This window comes from Pristiophorus japonicus, chromosome X, assembly GCF_044704955.1.
Source record: "Pristiophorus japonicus isolate sPriJap1 chromosome X, sPriJap1.hap1, whole genome shotgun sequence".
NCBI classification, from domain to species: Eukaryota; Metazoa; Chordata; class Chondrichthyes; family Pristiophoridae; genus Pristiophorus; species Pristiophorus japonicus.
Window position 1 is genome coordinate 28061755 of NC_092010.1, and position 18357 is coordinate 28080111.

At 50.0% G+C, this 18357-nt stretch overlaps 1 protein-coding gene across 5 annotated transcripts in view; it reads left to right on the forward strand.

Moving 5' to 3' along the window:
• Positions 1–18357, forward strand: part of LOC139240935 (RNA-binding motif, single-stranded-interacting protein 2-like) — a 670592-nt gene that overhangs the window by 141405 nt on the left and 510830 nt on the right. The window contains exon 1 of one of the 5 annotated variants that reach the window (XM_070869482.1): positions 15231–15269. The exons of the other annotated variants lie outside the window; for them this stretch is intronic. Within the exon in view, the coding sequence (XP_070725583.1) occupies positions 15258–15269 (12 nt within the window). The 5' untranslated portion in view covers positions 15231–15257. Of the gene's footprint in view, positions 1–15230; positions 15270–18357 lie in introns of those variants that run through there. 5 annotated transcript variants of the gene reach the window in all.

Consider the following 18357-nt stretch of genomic DNA (forward strand, 5'->3'; position numbering starts at 1 on the left):
AGCGCAATCCAGTCAGACCCACTCTCCCGTTCTTTCCCCATATCCCTGTCATTATTTCTCCTTCAAGCCTTTCATCTATACTTGAAAAGGAAAAAAAATTGCAGGGCTGTGGGGAAGGGTGGGGGTGGAGGGACTATTTAGACTGCTCAAAGAGCCGACACGATGGGCCGAATGGCCTCCTGTGCTGTACGGTTCTGTGGAGGTCAGAGTTCAGGCCCCTTTACAAGGCTTGCGCCAAGCTGAGGGGTGCCAGGGTGATGACCCGAGGCCGATTTTTGAGTGGCCGTTCCTTCAAGTAAATGACAGTTGGCAAGTATTCCAACAGAATTCATCACAGCAAAGCTTGGCAGATTTGAGTGTCAGGGAGACACAGCAGCCAAACTTGGCCGTTTGGAATGTGAATTGAATGCTCCGAGACTGTTGGATTAACTGGACTGTATTACACCAGTGTGAAAATATGTCAGCAGACATGCACAGTGTGTATATACAAGTTCGAGCCACTATCTTTATGCTGGGGAGGGAGGGCATCAGAGCAGCCATTACTGTGGCAAACGAGGGCTCGATTCTTGAAGTATTTTAGTCTGACCTGCATAATTAGGTTCTGCTTTTTTGGCAGTGGTTTGCTGAATACCTTCATTTTGCTCCCCTTTCCGTCCTCCCCTCCTGAAGTCATTGATTCTTGCTCTGAGTTGCTTAGTGGCATCTGGCACATTGCTAAAGTGGCCATTTGTCATGTGAAAGCCTAGACAGTGAATGCCGACGGGCTATTTGGCCATGGGAGGGGGGTATTAGTCAAGCCAAATTCTGTCCTCGCCTACACACACACACACACACACACGCGCACACATGCATATTCACACACACGCACACATATGCATATGCATACACACACACACACACATACGCATATGCATATACATGCACACATACACACGCACACACATGCATATGCACACACGCGCACGCACGCATGCGTACCCATCATGTGCTCACGCATGCATACGCACACATGCACACGCACATACACACATACATACACATATGCATGTGCACACACGCGCACACACCTGCATACACATACATGTGCACACACACGCACACACACATGCATACGCAGAAACACACACACACACACACACACACACACTTGCATACACACACATGCACACACACACATATACGCATAAACACACACACATGCATACGCATAGACACACACGTACACTGTTGTGCCTCTTATCATTGCCTTAGCATAGTTCAACGAACTCAGCACAAATCAGAGACCAAATCTGGGACCCTCCTGGTCTGTATGTTTGAGTATAGCTCTCATTTACCCACTGAATCATTGCGTCCAAATAATTTTTAATGTAGAAAATGGCCCCTCTGAGAGAAGCTTCTCTGAAATGATTTTGTGGGCAGGCTTCGAGTTTGATGGCACTAAATTAAAGTTGCTTCAGAGTGACTCGAAACATATCGAGGCTGGATCCAGGGAACAAAACACATTCAATTTTGCTCCCCCCCCCCCAAAAAACACGGAACTGAAGCAGATTACAATGGTCTCGGGAGGGGGACGGTGGGGGGGGGGGGGGGGGATGGGAAACAGTGTAATTAAAAAAATTGGGGCATGAAAATAAAAAACAGAGGATGGATGGAGCTGAATTTCACTTGTTGGTTGAACTGATCCTGAAGGAGCAGCACTGTCCTTCGAGGGAGGTGACTGGATTGGATGCCAGCTTCGATCAGGCAAATCTGTTATCAGCGTCCGTGCCCCTCACCGCCTCTCCCAACAACAGTGCCCAGTGGCTCCTGTGCCCCACGGGTGGCCCATTCAGTGGGTGTCGGCAGTTCCTGCCGCTTGCCAAGCCTGCCGACTGTGGCAGAGGAATAGTCCCCTTTCCCCCTGGTCGCCCAGCCCCTCTGTTGCGCAGGCGATCCGGCTGAATCTGCCAGAGCACTGACTGTATCCTGAGGGGCCCCTTTCTGCCGCCTGAGAGCAATGTTTAGTCACCACCTGACATTTAAACGGCCAGACATGACGTTTCCCAAAACCTGCTGGAACTTTGTTAAACTCTGTGACAGCGACACATTAAGTTCAAATGGAAAGAAAGACTTACATTTCTATAGCGCCTTTTCACCACCTCAGGACGTCCCAAAGTGCTTTGCAGCTGATGACGTACTTTTGGAGCATAGGCACTCTTGCAATGTGGGAAACACGGCAGCCGATTTGCGCACAGCAAGCTCCCACAAACAGCAATGAGATTTCACGATATTAAAGGTAGATGGAGGGAAACCTATTTCTGCTGATTGGGGAGTCTAGGACCAGGGCACAGAACCTAAAAATTCGAGTTAGGTCGCAGATCCGCCATGATCTCATTGACTGCTGGAGCAGAATGGCCTGCTCCTGTTCCGATGTTCAGCCTTAAGTGCTCCAGCAATTTTCTTCACATGAGTGGTGCAAGTTATGGTATCGAGTTAGCTCAGTGTTTGCACCCTCGTTTCTGAGTCAGAAGGTCATGGGTTCAAATTCCACTCCACAGCCGTGAGCACATAATCCAGGCCGACGCTCCCAGTGCGACACTGTCAGAGGTGCAGCTTTGGTGATGTCAGTTGCAGGATAAATGCTGGCCAAGACAAACTTTTCTGCTCTTCTTCGAAATAGTGCCGTGGGATCTTTTACGTCCACTTGAGAGAGCAGACGGGGCCTCAGGTTAACGTCTCATCCGAAAGGCGGCACCTCTGACAGTGCAGCGTTCCCTCAGCATGGCACTGGGAGTGTCAGCCTGGATTTATGTGCTCAAGTCCCTGGAATGGGACTTGAACCCACAACCTTCTGACTCAGAGGCGAGGGTGCTGCCCACTGAGCCACTGGCTGACGCACATTTGGACACACATATAATATAAAGGACGGCATTCCATTCGCCTGTTTTGAGTATTTCCTGTACCTGTCCGTGACATTGGTCTGTGTACCCGTGCCCCCAAAACTCTTTGGACCCCCCCCCCCCTGTTTCTAGTTTCTCACCATTTAGAGAGGACTCTGTGCGGAGCTGGGTCTAAGAAGGATGCGGGGGGTGGCGGGGGCGGGGGGGGACAAAGAGACCAAAGCCACCGTCATGGAGATGGCCGTCTAGCGGGCTGCGGACAACAGGAAGGGAGATAGGAAGGCAAAGTGGTTCCGGGAGAGAGCCAAAGAGAGCAGCCACGCAGTGACGGAAAGCAGAGCGAGCAGCCAGCCAGCGTGAAGCTTCCCGAGGTGGTTTCCCCGTCACTGGGTAAAATGAGAGGCATTCGTTTGGGCAATTCACACCCGAGGTATCCAACACATTGGGTGTCAGTGGTGCAATAATGGATCACAGCGATGCAAAGCGGCCTGTTTGAGAGGAAATGGGAGGTGCTCTTCAGTCCTGTGATCCGACGGGGTGGCAGGGTAGGGCGGGGGAGGGGGGCGGGGGTGATTCCGGTGCTAGGGCTCTGTAACAACCGGTTCAGCAATAACGGCGTCATCACTGGCTTTAACAAACGCAGTCTTCATCTTTGGTCTGGAAAGATCACAAGCATCTTACTTTAAGGATCTGGTTCCCTGGTGCGTGAGCTGGAATGTGTTGATGACAGTGCGCCTTTAATCAGGCCTTTTGACATGAGTACTGCTGTGTAGCCTCTTTGTGTTGGACGCAGAGATGCTGTGTTGCTTTGTCTGGCAGATTGAATGCTGTGAGCGGAAAGACCGTGCAATGTGAATGCTCATTAAAATTTACTGTGACATTTTGCCCTTCTGAATGACACTGCTTGCTGAATCTGCTCTTTCAACTAGGCCCACATCTGTGTAATGCCACGGATAAGCAAACGATGATTCCCAAATGTTTACACCAAGAATATTGGGGAGTTTTTTTTTTTTTTGGCTACCGTTGTCGGTTTCTCAGCATTTATTTCTCAGCGGCAGGTCGGGGCTCGCCGCGCCTTTTATGGCCCCGACCTGCCGCTGACGGTCTCTCGCATCACACCACCAGCGTCAGGTCGGGGACATGGGGTGGGGGGGGGGAAGCATCGAGCGGCGGCCTGGGAGCAGTGTGGCGGCCATACCACCGCAAGGTACAGCGCGAGCCGGTGCAGGAGGGCGACGGCAGCGAAGAGGGCAACTGGATTGGACGTCACCAAGGCCCAGGCCGCTGATTGGAGCGTGGGCAGGCACAGCAGGAGCGGCGAGGTCGGGGCAAAGGAGCGGCGAGAGATCGTGGAGGGACGTGACCGGGGCCCAGGGGAGGCATGAGTTCGGGGCCCAGAAGAGCCGAGGGCCCAGGGGCAGCACGGCCCCAGCCCACACTGCGATATGTGTGCGCAGTAGGCCCGTGCAGCAGAGCTGGTCTCCAGTCGTCCTGGTTAATCCTTGCCACTGGACCGAGACCTAGCTCTGTCAAGCCCGTGTGGTGGCTGGTGTGCAACGGTCACCCCACGTTAAACAAATCCACGCACAGGCATCAGGATGTAGTTCTGGATCTGGAATATTAGGTCCTTCATCGGAACACCTGTGAACTCATCCCTTTTTGGCGTGGAAGCAAGTCATCCTCGCTTCGAGGGACCACCTGTGATGATGATTTCTCCTCCTGAAGGCTGGGGTGTGCTTGCCCAGTCACAGGCTAACCCCCAATACTTCCCCACAAGTGGCCAGTGGTCACGTGCGAGCCGTTGGCGCTCAGTATAGGCAGGATGTCCGACTGCAATGGGCATCACAGCTCAGCCAAATCATCCGACGCTCCCACCTGCACACTTCCAGCGATTCGGGATTCAGGGCGTCTGGCTAACATCCCCAACGCAGGAAGTTGGCTCAGGCTCAGTGGGTAGCTCTCGTGCCTCTGAGTCAGAAGGTTGTGGGTTTAAGTCCCACTCCAGGGACTTGAGCACAAAAATCCAGGCCGACACCCAGCGCAGCGCTGAGGGAGCGCCGCACTGTCGGAGGTGCCGCCTTTTGGAGGAGACGTTAAACCGAGGCCCTGTCTGCTCTCTCAGGTGGACGTAGAAGATCCCACAGCAAAGTAGGGGGATGTCCTGGCCAACTTATCCATCAAGCAGCATCACTGAAGCAAATGATGTAGTCATTCATCTCACTGCTGGTTGTGGGACCTTACTGCAAATTGCCTGCTGTGCCTGCGTACATAACAAAATATAGTATTTCATCTCAGGTAATCCTCCCAGAGGGAGGGGTTACATCTGTGGGCTTTGGATCTGGTGCTACCCATTCATTGTAGATGGCCGCATGCGTTTTACTAAATGTGGTCATTCTGAGAGTTGGTCTCTACCTTTTCTCCATTCCACCTCCTCTCTCTGGGAGCCTTCATTCCATTTCAAAATGGTTTTATCCAACAACGACAGCAACTCGCATTTATATAGCGCCTTTCGCGTCGTACAACGTCCCAAGGCGCTTCACAGGAGCGATTATCAAACAAGATTTGACACCGAGCCACATAGGGAGATATTAGGGCAGGGGCTGGGTCAAAGAGGTGGGTTTTAAGGAGCATCTTAAAGGAGGAAAGAGAGGCGGAGAGGTTTAGGGAGGGAGTTCCAGAGCTTGGGGCCATAGCCGCCAATGGTGGAGCGATCAAAATGGGGGATGCTCTGGAGGGCAGAATTGGAGGGGCGCAGAGATTTCAGAGGGTTGTAAGATATTGCGTTTAAGCGCGGCAGTGCAGCGCTCGAGCATTCCCATGCAGCCGGTTCACCAACGAATAAAGGAAAAAACCATTAAAGGCACTGCGCTGCACCCCAAAAAATTTAGAGGGAACATTGGTTGTAGGGGTGGAGGAGACAACGGAGCTCGGGAGGGGCGAGGCCAGGGAAAGATCTGAAAACAAGGATGAGGATTTTAAAATCGAGGCGTTGCCAGACCGGGAGCCAATGTAGGTCAGTGAGCACAGGGGTGATGGTTCATTATATATAACGTCAGTTTTTTTTTGTACACTGCACACCTTTTAATTCTGCTGCATCGTATCTGATCAAAATGTAACGGTTTAATGAGTTGCCCATTTCTCGTGAAGTGTTTCTCAGTTTTTGAGTGTTTACTGGAAAATGAATAAAGAAAATGCTGCTTCGAATCTTTGTCCGCAGGGAATATCCGACAATGAGCTGGGAATAGCGAATCCACGCAAAAATGTATTTGTGGAACTGGAATTTGCAGCCGAACCTTTTCATGTAACATGAATCAATGGGCAAACTGTTTCTTGTTCCGAGTCACTCAGCAGTTCTTCAGTTCAAAGAACATTCCTTCATAAATGGGCTCCCAGACACTAAAATCATTATGTTCGAGCTTTGAAAGCAAGCCCTTGCCGTCATTCACAATCACTGCACCCCCTCCCCCCCTTTGCTATGACTACGGGGTTCTGGTGCGGCGCTTATGCGAGAGTTGCAGAGCTCCTCTAAGCTTTACCTCAGTAGGCCTTAGGTTGCCAACATCAAAAGGCCTTCGGTAAGATACCCCATAATAGACCGATGAACAAGGTCAGAGAATGCAGAGTCAGGGAACAAGTAGCAGATTGGATAGCTAGCTGGCTTCAAGACAGAAAGCAGAGAGTAGGGTTAAAAGGTGATTCACAGTGGCAGAAGGTGGGTAGTGGTGTTCCACAGGATCAGTACTGTTGTTCACAATTTACATTAACGCCAAAGACCGCCCTAAGTGGAGGAAGTGCATCCGGGAGGGCGCTGAGCACCTTGAGTCTCGTCGCCAAGAGCGTGCAGAAATCAAGCGCAGGCAGCGGAAGGAGCGTGCGGCAAACCTGTCCCACCCTCCCTTACCCTCAACGACTGTCTGTCCCATCTGTGACAGGGACTGTGGCTCTCGTATTGGACTGTTCAGCCACCTAAAGACTCATTTTTAGAATGGAAGCAAGTATTCCTCGATACCGAGGGACTGCCTATGATGATGATGACATTAATGATTTCGACTTTGGAATCAAAAACACAATTTCTAAATTTGCGGATGGCACCAAATTGGTGGTGGGGGGTGGTGGGGGGGGGGGGGGATAGTTAATACTGAGGAGGACTCCAACAAATTACAGGAGGACATTAATAAAGTTGCAGAATGGGCATATAATTGCCAAATGAAATTCAACACAGATAAATGTGAGGTATTACATTTTGGTAGGAAGAATAAGGAGGTCACTTATTACTTGGAGGGTGAGAGTCTGGGTGGGGTAGAGGAACAAAGGGATCTCAGAGTACCAATACATAAATCACTAAAAGTAGTGACACAGGTTAGCAAGGCCATAAAAAAAGCAAACCAAGCACTAGGGTTTATTTCTAGAGGTATAGAATTGAAAAGTAGGGACATTATGGTAAACCTGTATCGAACCTTGGTTAGACCACACTTGGAGTACTGTGTACAGTTCTGGTCGCCATATTATAGAAAGGATATAGAGGCACTGGAGAGTGCAGAGAAGATTTACAAGGATGATACCAGAAATGCGAGGGTATACAGGGTGAACAGGCTGGGTCTCGTTGCTCTTGAAAAAAGAAGGCTGAGGGGTGATCTAATAGAGGTCTTTAAAATGATGAAAGGTTTTGATAGAGTGGATACAGAGAGAATGTTTCCATTTGTGGGGAAGAGCATAACTGGAGGCCATCAATATATAAGATAGTCATCAAGAAATCCAATGGGGAATTCAGGAGAAACTTCTTTACCCAGAAAGCGGTGAGAATGTGGAACTTGCTGCCACAGGGAGTGGTTGAGGCGAATAGTATCGATGCATTTAAGGGGAGGCTAGACAAGTATATGAGGGAGAAGGGAATAGAGGGTTATGCTGATAGATTTAGATGAGGAAAGATGGGAGGAGGCTCGAGTGGAGCATAAACACCGGCATGGACTGGTTGGGCCGAATGGCCTGTTTCTATGCCGTTTATCGATGTAATGGTCGGACGTATTCCTGGAGGTTTCATCACATGCCCTCCACCCTCCACTCGCCCCGCTCAGTCAAACAGCCTTTTTCTCCCATCACCCTACCACCTCCAATATTTTTATAACTAATAAACAAAAGTGTTCAATGAAAACTGTGGGAGGGGGGGTGCTCCAGGTGCAATCCTGGAGGGTTGACAACCCCTAGCAGGTCTGGACTTGGGAGAATGGTGGGATAATTACTTTAAGGACTGTAATGGAGGGTCGGGAAGGGAAAGGTCAGCTGGGTATATGACATGTACGGAAACCCATCGCCATGAAAAAGAGTCTCCGATGCAAGCTAACAAGAAAAGAAAGACTTGCATTTATATAGCGCCTCTCACGACCACCGGACGTCTCAAAGCCAATGAAGTACTTTTTGAAGGGCAGTCACTGTTGCAACGTAGGAAATCGAGAGATCTGTAAACGCAGACTTTCTGTTTGCCCAGAAGTGAGAACATAAGAATTAGGAAAAGGAGTAGGCCATTCGGCCCCTCGAGCCTGCTCCGCCATTCAATAAGATCATGACTGATCTTCTACCTCAACTCCAACTTCCCGCAGAATCCCCATATCCCTTTATTTCCTTAGTGCACAAAAATCTGTTTCTCTCAGCCTTGAATACACGCAACGATTCAGCCTCCACAGCCCTCTGGGGTAGAGAATTCCAAAGATTCACACAACCGTCTGAGTGAAGAAATGTCTTCTCGACTCTGTCCTAAATGGCCGACCCCTAATTCTGAGACTGGGGGTGGGGGCTCTCCTTGGTGTTCTGGGAAATATTTATCCCCCAACCAACACCATAAAAAAAAAACAAGATCTGGTCATTATCACGTTCCTGTTTGTGGGAGCTTGCTGTGCGCAAATTGGCTGCCGGGTTTCCCACATTCCAACAGTGACCACACTCCCCAAAGCGTCGGTTGCTCACCATTCTGCCGGATGGGGAAGATATATGTCCGAGGGAGAGCAAGAAGGGGAGAAAGACATTTCAAACTAGTCAGCCTATCCCGTTTACACCTGGACGTTAGCCTTGAGTTTGGTTGCCTGAAAATGCCGTGTCCGTCTGGGTTTTAACCAGAGGTCTGCCCGACTGCCTGGCCGGTTACGTCAGGAGAGCTGTGTGGTCTGGATGTTTTCTGTGGGATCCACGGCGTCATCATCATCGGCGGTCCCTCGGAATCGAGGAAGACTTGCTTCCACTCTTAGCATGAGTCCTGAGGTGGCTGTACAGTCCAATACGAGAGCCCCAGTCCCTGTCACAGGTGGGGCAGACAGTCGTTGAGGGAAGGGGTGGGTGGGACTGCTTTGCCACCAAGTCGCTGGAGAAATATCACCAACGATGTCGCCGAAAGCTCCTGCAAACCCACGGAGTATCCAGTAAATGGCCATCGGGATCAGGCACATTTTGTGGACAGCTAAAGAGCATGTTCTGCAGCTGTGAAGCACAGGGGACCTCTCTGTGAAGGAAGAAGTTACACTTGGTCTGCCATCACAAAGGGCGGGGATTGTTGTGTCGATAGGATTTCTGATAGCTGTTGAACACGTCCAGGCCAACAAAAGGTTCCTGTAAGTTTGATTGAGTCACTGGCGCGGCCCCAGTGAGCAGCCTCTGCAGGGACACGGCTGGTGTTTGATGTGGGAATGAAAGCGGCAGAATGTCTCCTCCCACCCTAACCAGGTGTTTCGGGCCGCCATTGCCCAGCTGAACGTCAGGGATAGGTGACAGCAGCTGTTGACGGCTTAAGAAGAGAGGCATCCTATTAATCCGGGCAGGGTCAGCAAAACAGAAAGACTTGCATTTATATAGCGCCTTTCACGACCACCGGACGTCTCAAAGTGCTTCACAGCCAATGAAGTACTTTTTGAAGGGCAGTCACTGTTGCAGCGTAGGAAACCGAGCGATCTGTGAACACAGAGTTTCTGTTTGCCCAGTAGTGAGAACATAAGAACATTAGAATTAGGAGCAGGAGTAGGCCATTCAGCCCCTCGAGCCTGCTCCGCCATTCAATAAGATCATGGCTGATCCACCTCAACTCCACTTTCGCGCCCGATCCCCATATCCTTTGATTCCTGTCGTGCCCAAAATTCTATCGATCTCAGCCTTGAATACACTCAATGACTCAGTAGCCACAACCTTCTGGGGTAGAGAATTCCAAAGATTCACAACCCTCTGAGTGAAGACATTTCTCCTCATCTCACTATCTTTTAAGAAACTGTCTATTTCTGTCTTAAATTTATTCAATGTCCCAGCATCCACAGCTCTCTGAGGCAGCGAGTTCCACAGATTTACAACCCTCTGAGAGAAGAAATTCCTCCTCATCTCTGTTTTAAGTGGGCGGCCCCTTATTCTAAGATCATGCCCTCTAGTTCTAGTCTTCCCCCATCAGTGGAAACATCCTCTCTGCATCCACCTTGTCAAGCCCCCTCATAATCTTATATGTTTCGCTACGATCACCTCTCATTCTTCTGAATCCCAATGAATAGAGGCCCAATCTACTCAACCTTTCCTCATAAGTCAACCCCCTCATCCCCGGAATCAACCTAGTGAACCTTCTCTGAACTGCCTCCAAAGCAAGTATATCCTTTCGTAAATATGGAAACCAAAACTGCACGCAGTATTCCAAAAAGGTCCTGCTGTACTGCGGCACTTTGCAGTCTTTCTCCACTTAAATAATAACTTGCTCTTTGATTTTTTTCTGCCAAAGTGTATGACCTCACACTTTCCAACATTATACTCCATCTGCCAAATTTTTGCCCACTCACTTAGCCTGTCTATGTCCTTTTGCAGATTTTTTGTGTCCTCCTCACACATTGCTTTTCCCCCCATCTTTGTATCTTCAGCAAACTTGGCTACATTACACTAAGTCCCTTCTTCCAAGTCGTTAATATAGATTGTAAATAGTTGGGGCCCCAGCACTGATCCCATGACATGGGGTATACGGCACAGAAACAGGCCAATCGGGCCAACTAGTCCATGCTGGCAATAGATATTGGCCAGGACACTGGGGAGAACTCCCCTGCTCTTCTTCGAAATAGTGCCATGGGATCTTTTACGTCCATCTGTGAGAGCAGACGGGACCTTGGTTTAACGTCTCATCCGACAGTGCAGCCCTCTCTCAGCCCACCATAGCCTCACCCCTCCTCATCCGGCCTCTCCCGATCTTGACATCCATCTTCTGCTATCTTGCTGCACACCTTAAGCTTTATAAGAAGATAGAAGATGCAACCTGTAGGGTTGCCACAGAGCGAGCGAGAGAGAGAAACTGAACGAGTAGAAAGACAAAAAGAGAAGTAGAGAGACAGTTACAGGGAAAACAATACCATGGAAGATTAATAAGTACCGTATTAATTAACGACGCAGTATATCATTGTATGCTTTGCTGCCAGTTGTATAAACGGCAGACAATATCTAAATCAGACACTTATATTAAATGCACAATATATATAAAGTGCATCGAAGCATAGAAATTTACAGCACGGAAGGAGGCCATTTCGGCCCATCGTGTCCGTGCCGGCCGACCAAGAGCTACCCAGCCTAATCCCACTTTCCAGCTCTCGGTCCGTAGCCCTGCAGGTTACGGTACTTCAAGTGCACATCCAGGTACTTTTTAAATGTGGTGAGGGTTTCTGCCTCTACCACTCTTTCAGGCAGTGAGCTCCAAACCCCCGCAACCCTCTGGGTGAAGAAATTTCCCCTCAAATCTCCTAATGCTTCTATCAATTACTTTAAATCTATGCCCTCTGATTGTTGACCCCTCTGCAAGGGGGAATAGGTCCTTCAATCCACTCGATCTAGGCCCCTCATAATTTTAAACACCTCAATAAGGTCTCCCCTCAGCCTCCTTTATGCATGTCGATATACATACAGGGTACTACATTTATACATAGTATCATTATTTAACGTGCATAACCGCCACGGTCTCTAAATTGTCAGTCTGCTTGTCCGACACCAGTTCTGGATGAGCAGAAATTTTCTCCAATTGAATATTGGGAAGACCGAAGCCATTGCTTTCAGTCCCCACCACAAATTCTGTTCCCTAGACACTGACTCCATCCCTCTCCCCAACTCCTGTCTGAGGCTGAACCAGACTGTTCACAACCTTGTGTCATATTTGACCCTGAAATGAGCTTTCGACCAAATATCCGCAGTATAACTAAGACCGCCTATTTCCACCTCTGTAACATCGCCTGTCTCCGCCCCTGCCTCAGCTCATCCGCTGCTGAAGTCCTCATCCATGCCTTTGTTACCTCGAGACTTGACTATTCCAAACCACTCCTGGCCAGCCTCCCACATTCTACCCTACCTAAACGTGAGGTGATCCAAAACTTGGCTGCCCCGTGTTCTAACTCGCACCAAGTCCCGCTCACCCATCACCCCTGTGCTCGCTGACCTACATTGGCTTCCGGTTAAGCAACGCCTCGATTTAAAAAATCTCATCCTTGTTTTCAAATCCCTCCATGGCTTCACCCCTCCCTATCTCTGTAATCTCCTCCAGCCCCACTACCTCCCAGAGATGTCTGCGCTCCTCTAATTCTGTCCTCCTGAGCATCCCTGATTATAAATCGCTCAACCATCGGTGGCCGTGCCTTCTGTTGCCTGGGCCCCAAGCTCTGGAACTCCCTCCCTAAACCTCTCCGCCTCTCTACCTCTCTTTCCTCCTTCAAGATGCTCCTTAAAACCGACCTCTTTGACTAAGCTTTTGGTCACCTGCCCTAATTTCTACTTACGTGGCTCGGTGTCAAATCTTTTATCTCATAATACTCCTGTGAAGCGCCTTGGGCTGTTTCACCACGTTAAAGGTGCTATATAAATACAAGTTGTCATAAATAACACATTTCACATGGTATATTATCTCAGCTATATACAATGTGTAATGATGCCTCTTTGGTTGCACAGTCAGTATTTGGGTTTGAGCATGTATTCTCTGTTACTTGTGTTGCGATAGATGATGTTTCTGATTCGGGCAGCAGTCACTGAATGAGCTGTTTACGAAACACAAGCGATGCAATTCAACTTCGGCAAATGCACCAGTGAAAGGGAGACCCATCAAAGTCACTTCACCGCAACACGTAAGTGGGTATCGAAAGTGACTCTGACAGATGTAATCTCCTGAAAACAAATATGTAGGACAATACAGAGCATTCTCAGATATAGACATCAACAGCCACAAACATGACGTTGTCAGGGTACTTGGTGTCTGGGAGATACTTTCCTCTGGTGGCTTAATCAGGCAACATTGTACACACGTTTTCTCAGAACAGTCTCCTGATTTTGGTCAAACTATTAGACATGGGAAACCTGCTGGCTATCTTTATGATGTCATCAACACATGGGAGGAACAAACAAGAAAGAAAGACTTGCATTTCTATAGCGCCTTTCACGACCACCGGCTGCCCCAAAGTGCTTTACAGCCAATGAAGTACTCTTGAAGTGTAGTCACTGCTGTAATGTGGGAAACGCGGCCGCCAATTTACGCACAGCAAGCTCCCACAGACAGCAGTGTGATAATGACCGGATCATCTGTTTTCAGTGATGTTGGTTGAGGGATAAATATTGGCCCCAGGACACCGGGGATATCTCCCACTGCTCTTCTTCCAAATATTGCCATTGATCTTTTCCGTCTGTCTTAGAGGGCGGTTGAGGCCTTGGTTTAACGTCTCATCCGAAAGAGGGCACATCTGACAATGTCACACGCCCTCAGTACTGCACTGGGAGTGTCAGCCTAGGTTGTCTGCTCAAGTCCCTGGAGTGGGACATGAACCCACGACCTTCTGACTCAGACGTGAGAGTGCTACCCACTGAGCCACGGATTCCATTGACTCCAAGTTGATCACAGTGACCAGTGGCACTTTAACTTGGCAACTCGATTGCTTTCCTAAGTGACGATACAAAAGGCTGAGTCATGTTACACATCGCTCGGTACTGTGCTGAATAACCAGCCCGACGACCCTTCGAGATCTCTGCGCTCCTCCAACTCTGGCCTCTTGCGCATCCCTGATTTCCATCATCCCACCATTGGCGGCCGTGCCTTCAGCTGCCAAGGCCCTCCGCTCTTATATTCTCTCCCGAAACCTCTCGACCTCTCTTTCCCCCTTTAAGACGCTCCTTAAAATCTACCTGTTTGACCAAGCTTTGGGTCATCTGCCCTAATATCTCCTTATGTGGCTCGGTTTTGTTTGATAATCGCACCCGCGAAGTGCTGTGGGATGTATTACTGCCTTAAAGGCGCTATATAAATGCAGGTTGTTGTTGTAAATGAATTGCTTCGCCCCTTAAAACACACAGCCAGCACCACCCAATCGGAAACGACGTCAGTATGTAAAGCCGCGACGTGTTCACACCGGATGCATCGGCTCGAGGCTACCGATCGATCGGCGGGGGGAGGGGTGGGTGGCTTCCCGGTTGCCGGTGCCAGCTCCCAGTGCTGCTGGCTGACCTCCCGATGGCATTGCTCCGTGGCCCTGTCAGGAGGTTTAATCGCGCCATCAGGAGCTGACACGAGTGCTCAGGGATCCTCCTGCGTGACTGTAAAGTAGAGCCCAGGGCTCGGGTGGTGGTTGTAGGAACATTAGGAAGAGGAAGGAGGCCATTCAGCCCCTCGAGCCTGTTCCGCCATTCGATGAGACCACGGCTGATCTGTATCTTAACTCCATTGACCCACCTTGGTTCCACATCCCTTAATATCTTTACCGAGCAAAAATCTAACAATATCAGTCTTTAAATTTTCAGTTGAACCCCCCCCCCTCAGCCTCGACAGCATTTTGGGGGAGAGAATTGCAAATTCCCACTGCCCTTTGTGTGAAGAAGTGCTTCCCGACATCACCCCTGAACGGCCTGGCACTAATTTTAAGATTATGCCCCTTGTTCTGGACTCCCACCACCAGAGGAAATAGTTTCTCTCGATCGACCCCATCAAATCATTTAATTCGCCCCCGGGCAAGTTTAAAGAGATCTGAGGCCGAACTGAGGCACAAGTGAATGAAGAAGAGAAAAAAAACAACAGCTAAGTGGACAACCTGGGCCACAACATGGTTGTTGCCGAGCAACCAGCCCCTCCTGCCCATTATGACACGTGTAAACACAACTTGATAACTCAAAAAAATGACAACTATGCTGGCCCATTCTTGTGAAGAGGCTTTACCCCATGACATCATTGTATTTTCTAATCCACACTCCCTGTTTACTTGCAGTACTCCTCGCAACTTCTTTGAGAACCTGCTAGAGTATTAAAATAGCGCCCTTTCTTTTGTAACATACTGTAGAATAATGTCCAAAGATCCAGTGAGTCACATGGATGTCACCACTACGGGTGTTAGTTGGTACTGTGCCCCTACAGCGGGTATTATGTGGTACAGTGTGAGTACAGCGGGTATTACGTGGTACAGTGTGAGTACAGCGGGTGCTACGTGGTACAGTGTGACTACAGCGGGTGTCACGTGGTACAGTGTGAGTACAGCGGGTATTACGTGGTACAGTGTGAGTTCAGCGGGTGTCACGTGGTACAGTGTGACTACAGCGGGTGTCACGTGGTACAGTGTGAGTACAGCGGGTGTCACGTGGTACAGTGTGACTACAGCGGGTGTCACGTGGTACAGTGTGAGTACAGCGGGTATTACGTGGTACAGTGTGAGTTCAGCGGGTGTCACGTGGTACAGTGTGACTACAGCGGGTGTCACGTGGTACAGTGTGAGTACAGCGGGTGTCACGTGGTACAGTGTGACTACAGCGGGTGTCACGTGGTACAGTGTGACTACATCGGTTGCTACGTGGTACAGTGTGAGTACAGCGGGTATTACGTGGTACAGTGTGAGTTCAGCGGGTGTCACGTGGTACAGTGTGAGTACAGCGGGTGTCACGTGGTACAGTGTGACTACAGCGGGTGTCACGTGGTACAGTGTGACTACATCGGTTGCTACGTGGTACAGTGTGAGTACAGCGGGTATTACGTGGTACAGTGTGAGTTCAGCGGGTGTCACGTGGTACAGTGTGAGCACAGCGGGTGTCACGTGGTACAGTGTGACTACAGCGGGTGCTACGTGGTACAGTGTGACTACAGCGGGTGTCACGTGGTACAGTGTGACTACAGCGGGTGTCACGTGGTACAGTGTGACTACAGCGGGTGCAACGTGGTACAGTGTGACTACAGCGGGTGTCACGTGGTACAGTGTGAGTACAGCGGGTGTCACGTGGTACAGTGTGACTACAGCGGGTGTCACTTGGTACAGTGTGACTACAGCGGGTGCTACGTGGTACAGTGTGACTACAGCGGGTGTCACGTGGTACAGTGTGACTACAGCGGGTGCTACGTGGTACAGTCATGGTGCAGTGTGACTACAGCGGGTGCTACGTGGTACAGTGTGACTACAGCGGGTGCTACGTGGTACAGTGTGACTACAGCGGGTGTCACATGGTACAGTGTGAGTACAGCGGGTGTCACGTGGTACAGTGTGACTACAGCGTGTGTTACGTGGTACAGTGTGACTACAGCGGGTGTCACGTGGTACAGTGTGAGTACAGCGGGTGTCACGTAGTACAGTGTGAGTACAGCGGGTGTCACGTGGTACAGTGTGAGTACAGCGGGTGTCACGTGGTACAGTGTGACTACAGCGGGTGTCACGTGGTACAGTGTCACTACAGCGTGTGTCACGTGGTACAGTGTCACTACAGCGGGTGTCACGTGGTACAGTGTGACTACAGCGGGTGTTACGTGGTACAGTGTGAGTACAGCGGGAGTTACGTGGTACAGTGTGAGTACAGCGGGTGTAACGTGGTACAGTGCCACTACAGCGTGTGTTACGTGGTACAGTGTGACTACAGCGGGTGTAATGTGGTACAGTGCCACTACAGCAGGTGTTACATGGTACAGTGTGACTACAGCATGTGTTACGTGGTACAGTGTCACTACAGCGTGTGTTACGTGGTACAGTGTGACTACAGCGTGTGTTACGTGGTACAGTGTCACTACAGCGTGTGTTACGTGGTACAGTGTCACTACAGCGGGTGTTACATGGTACAGTGTCACTACAGCGTGTGTTACGTGGTACAGTGTCACTACAGCGTGTGTTACATGGTACAGTGCCACTACAGCGGGTGTTACGTGGTACAGTGTCACTACAGCGGGTGTTACGTGGTACAGTGTCACTACATAGGGTGTTACGTGGTACAGTGTAATCACATCAAGGGTTTTTGTATTACAATAACATTGCTCATACTGTGTGCCAGGCCACGAACACCTTGCAGGTTCAGATGACTTCGATAAACCAGTCAAGCATCACTTCCTTTGCCGTGCTTTGTAATTCATTGACTTATTTCCAAAGGTTCTCCTGTACGTTTTTGCACCCTAACCCTTTCTTTGCCTCAGGCACCTCCTGGTGCATCACTCCCGGTGTGAGTGTCGCTGGACTATTCGGCTCTGAGGTGCATCGCGGCTGAACCCGATCAGCCTCTCACCCAACATCTCGGCACCTGCACTCTCCAGCATTGGGGGTCCTTGGCGGAGTTCCCACAGCTTAGCTCTGAGGGACTGAGGCCTGTTGTAGCCCCAGCTGAGTTCGTTCAGTACCACAGAAAGCTGCGGGCCAGATTAATTTGTCGGTTGAACGACTTTCCGATGCATTTGCACATTGTAACGCCGATGGGCAGCCAGAAGAGGCAATGGGGTGGATTTTCAAATTGCCACTCCATGCTTTTTAAGTGCTTTACAGGGTCTCACCATCATTTCCTTGAGCCTTGTGTATGTATTTATGTATCTAGGAACATAGGAACAGGCGGAGGCCCATTCAGCCCCTCGAGCCTGTTACCATAGGAACAGGAGGAGGCCATTCAGCCCCTCAAGTCTGTTAACATAGGAACAGGAGAGGCCATTCAGCCCCTCGAGCCTGTTACCATAGGAACAGGAGGAGGCCATTCAGCCCCTCGAGCCTGTTACCATAGGAACAGGAGGAGGCCATTCAGCCCCTCGAGCCTGTTACCATAGGAACAGGAGGAGGCCATTCAGCCCCTCGAGCCTGTTACATAGGAACAGGAGGAGGTCCATTCAGCCCCTCGAGCCTGTTACCATAGGAACAGGAGGAGGCCATTCAGCCCCTCGAGCCTGTTACATAGGAACAGGAGGAGGCCCATTCAGCCTCTCAAGCCTGTTACCATAGGAACAGGAGGAGGCCATTCAGCCCCTCGAGCCTGTTCTGTCATTCAATGAGATCACGGCTGATCTGCGACCTAACTCCATATACTTGCCTTTGGCCCATATCCCTTAATACCTTTGGTTAACAGAAATCCACCAGTCTCAGATTAAAAATTAACAATTGATCGAGCATCAGTTGCCGTTTGTGGAAGAGAGTTCCAAACTTCTACCTCCCTTTGTGTGTCGAAGTGTTTCCTAATTTCACTCCTGAAAGGTCTGGCTCCAATGTGCCCCCGAGTCCTGGACTCCCCAACCCAGCGG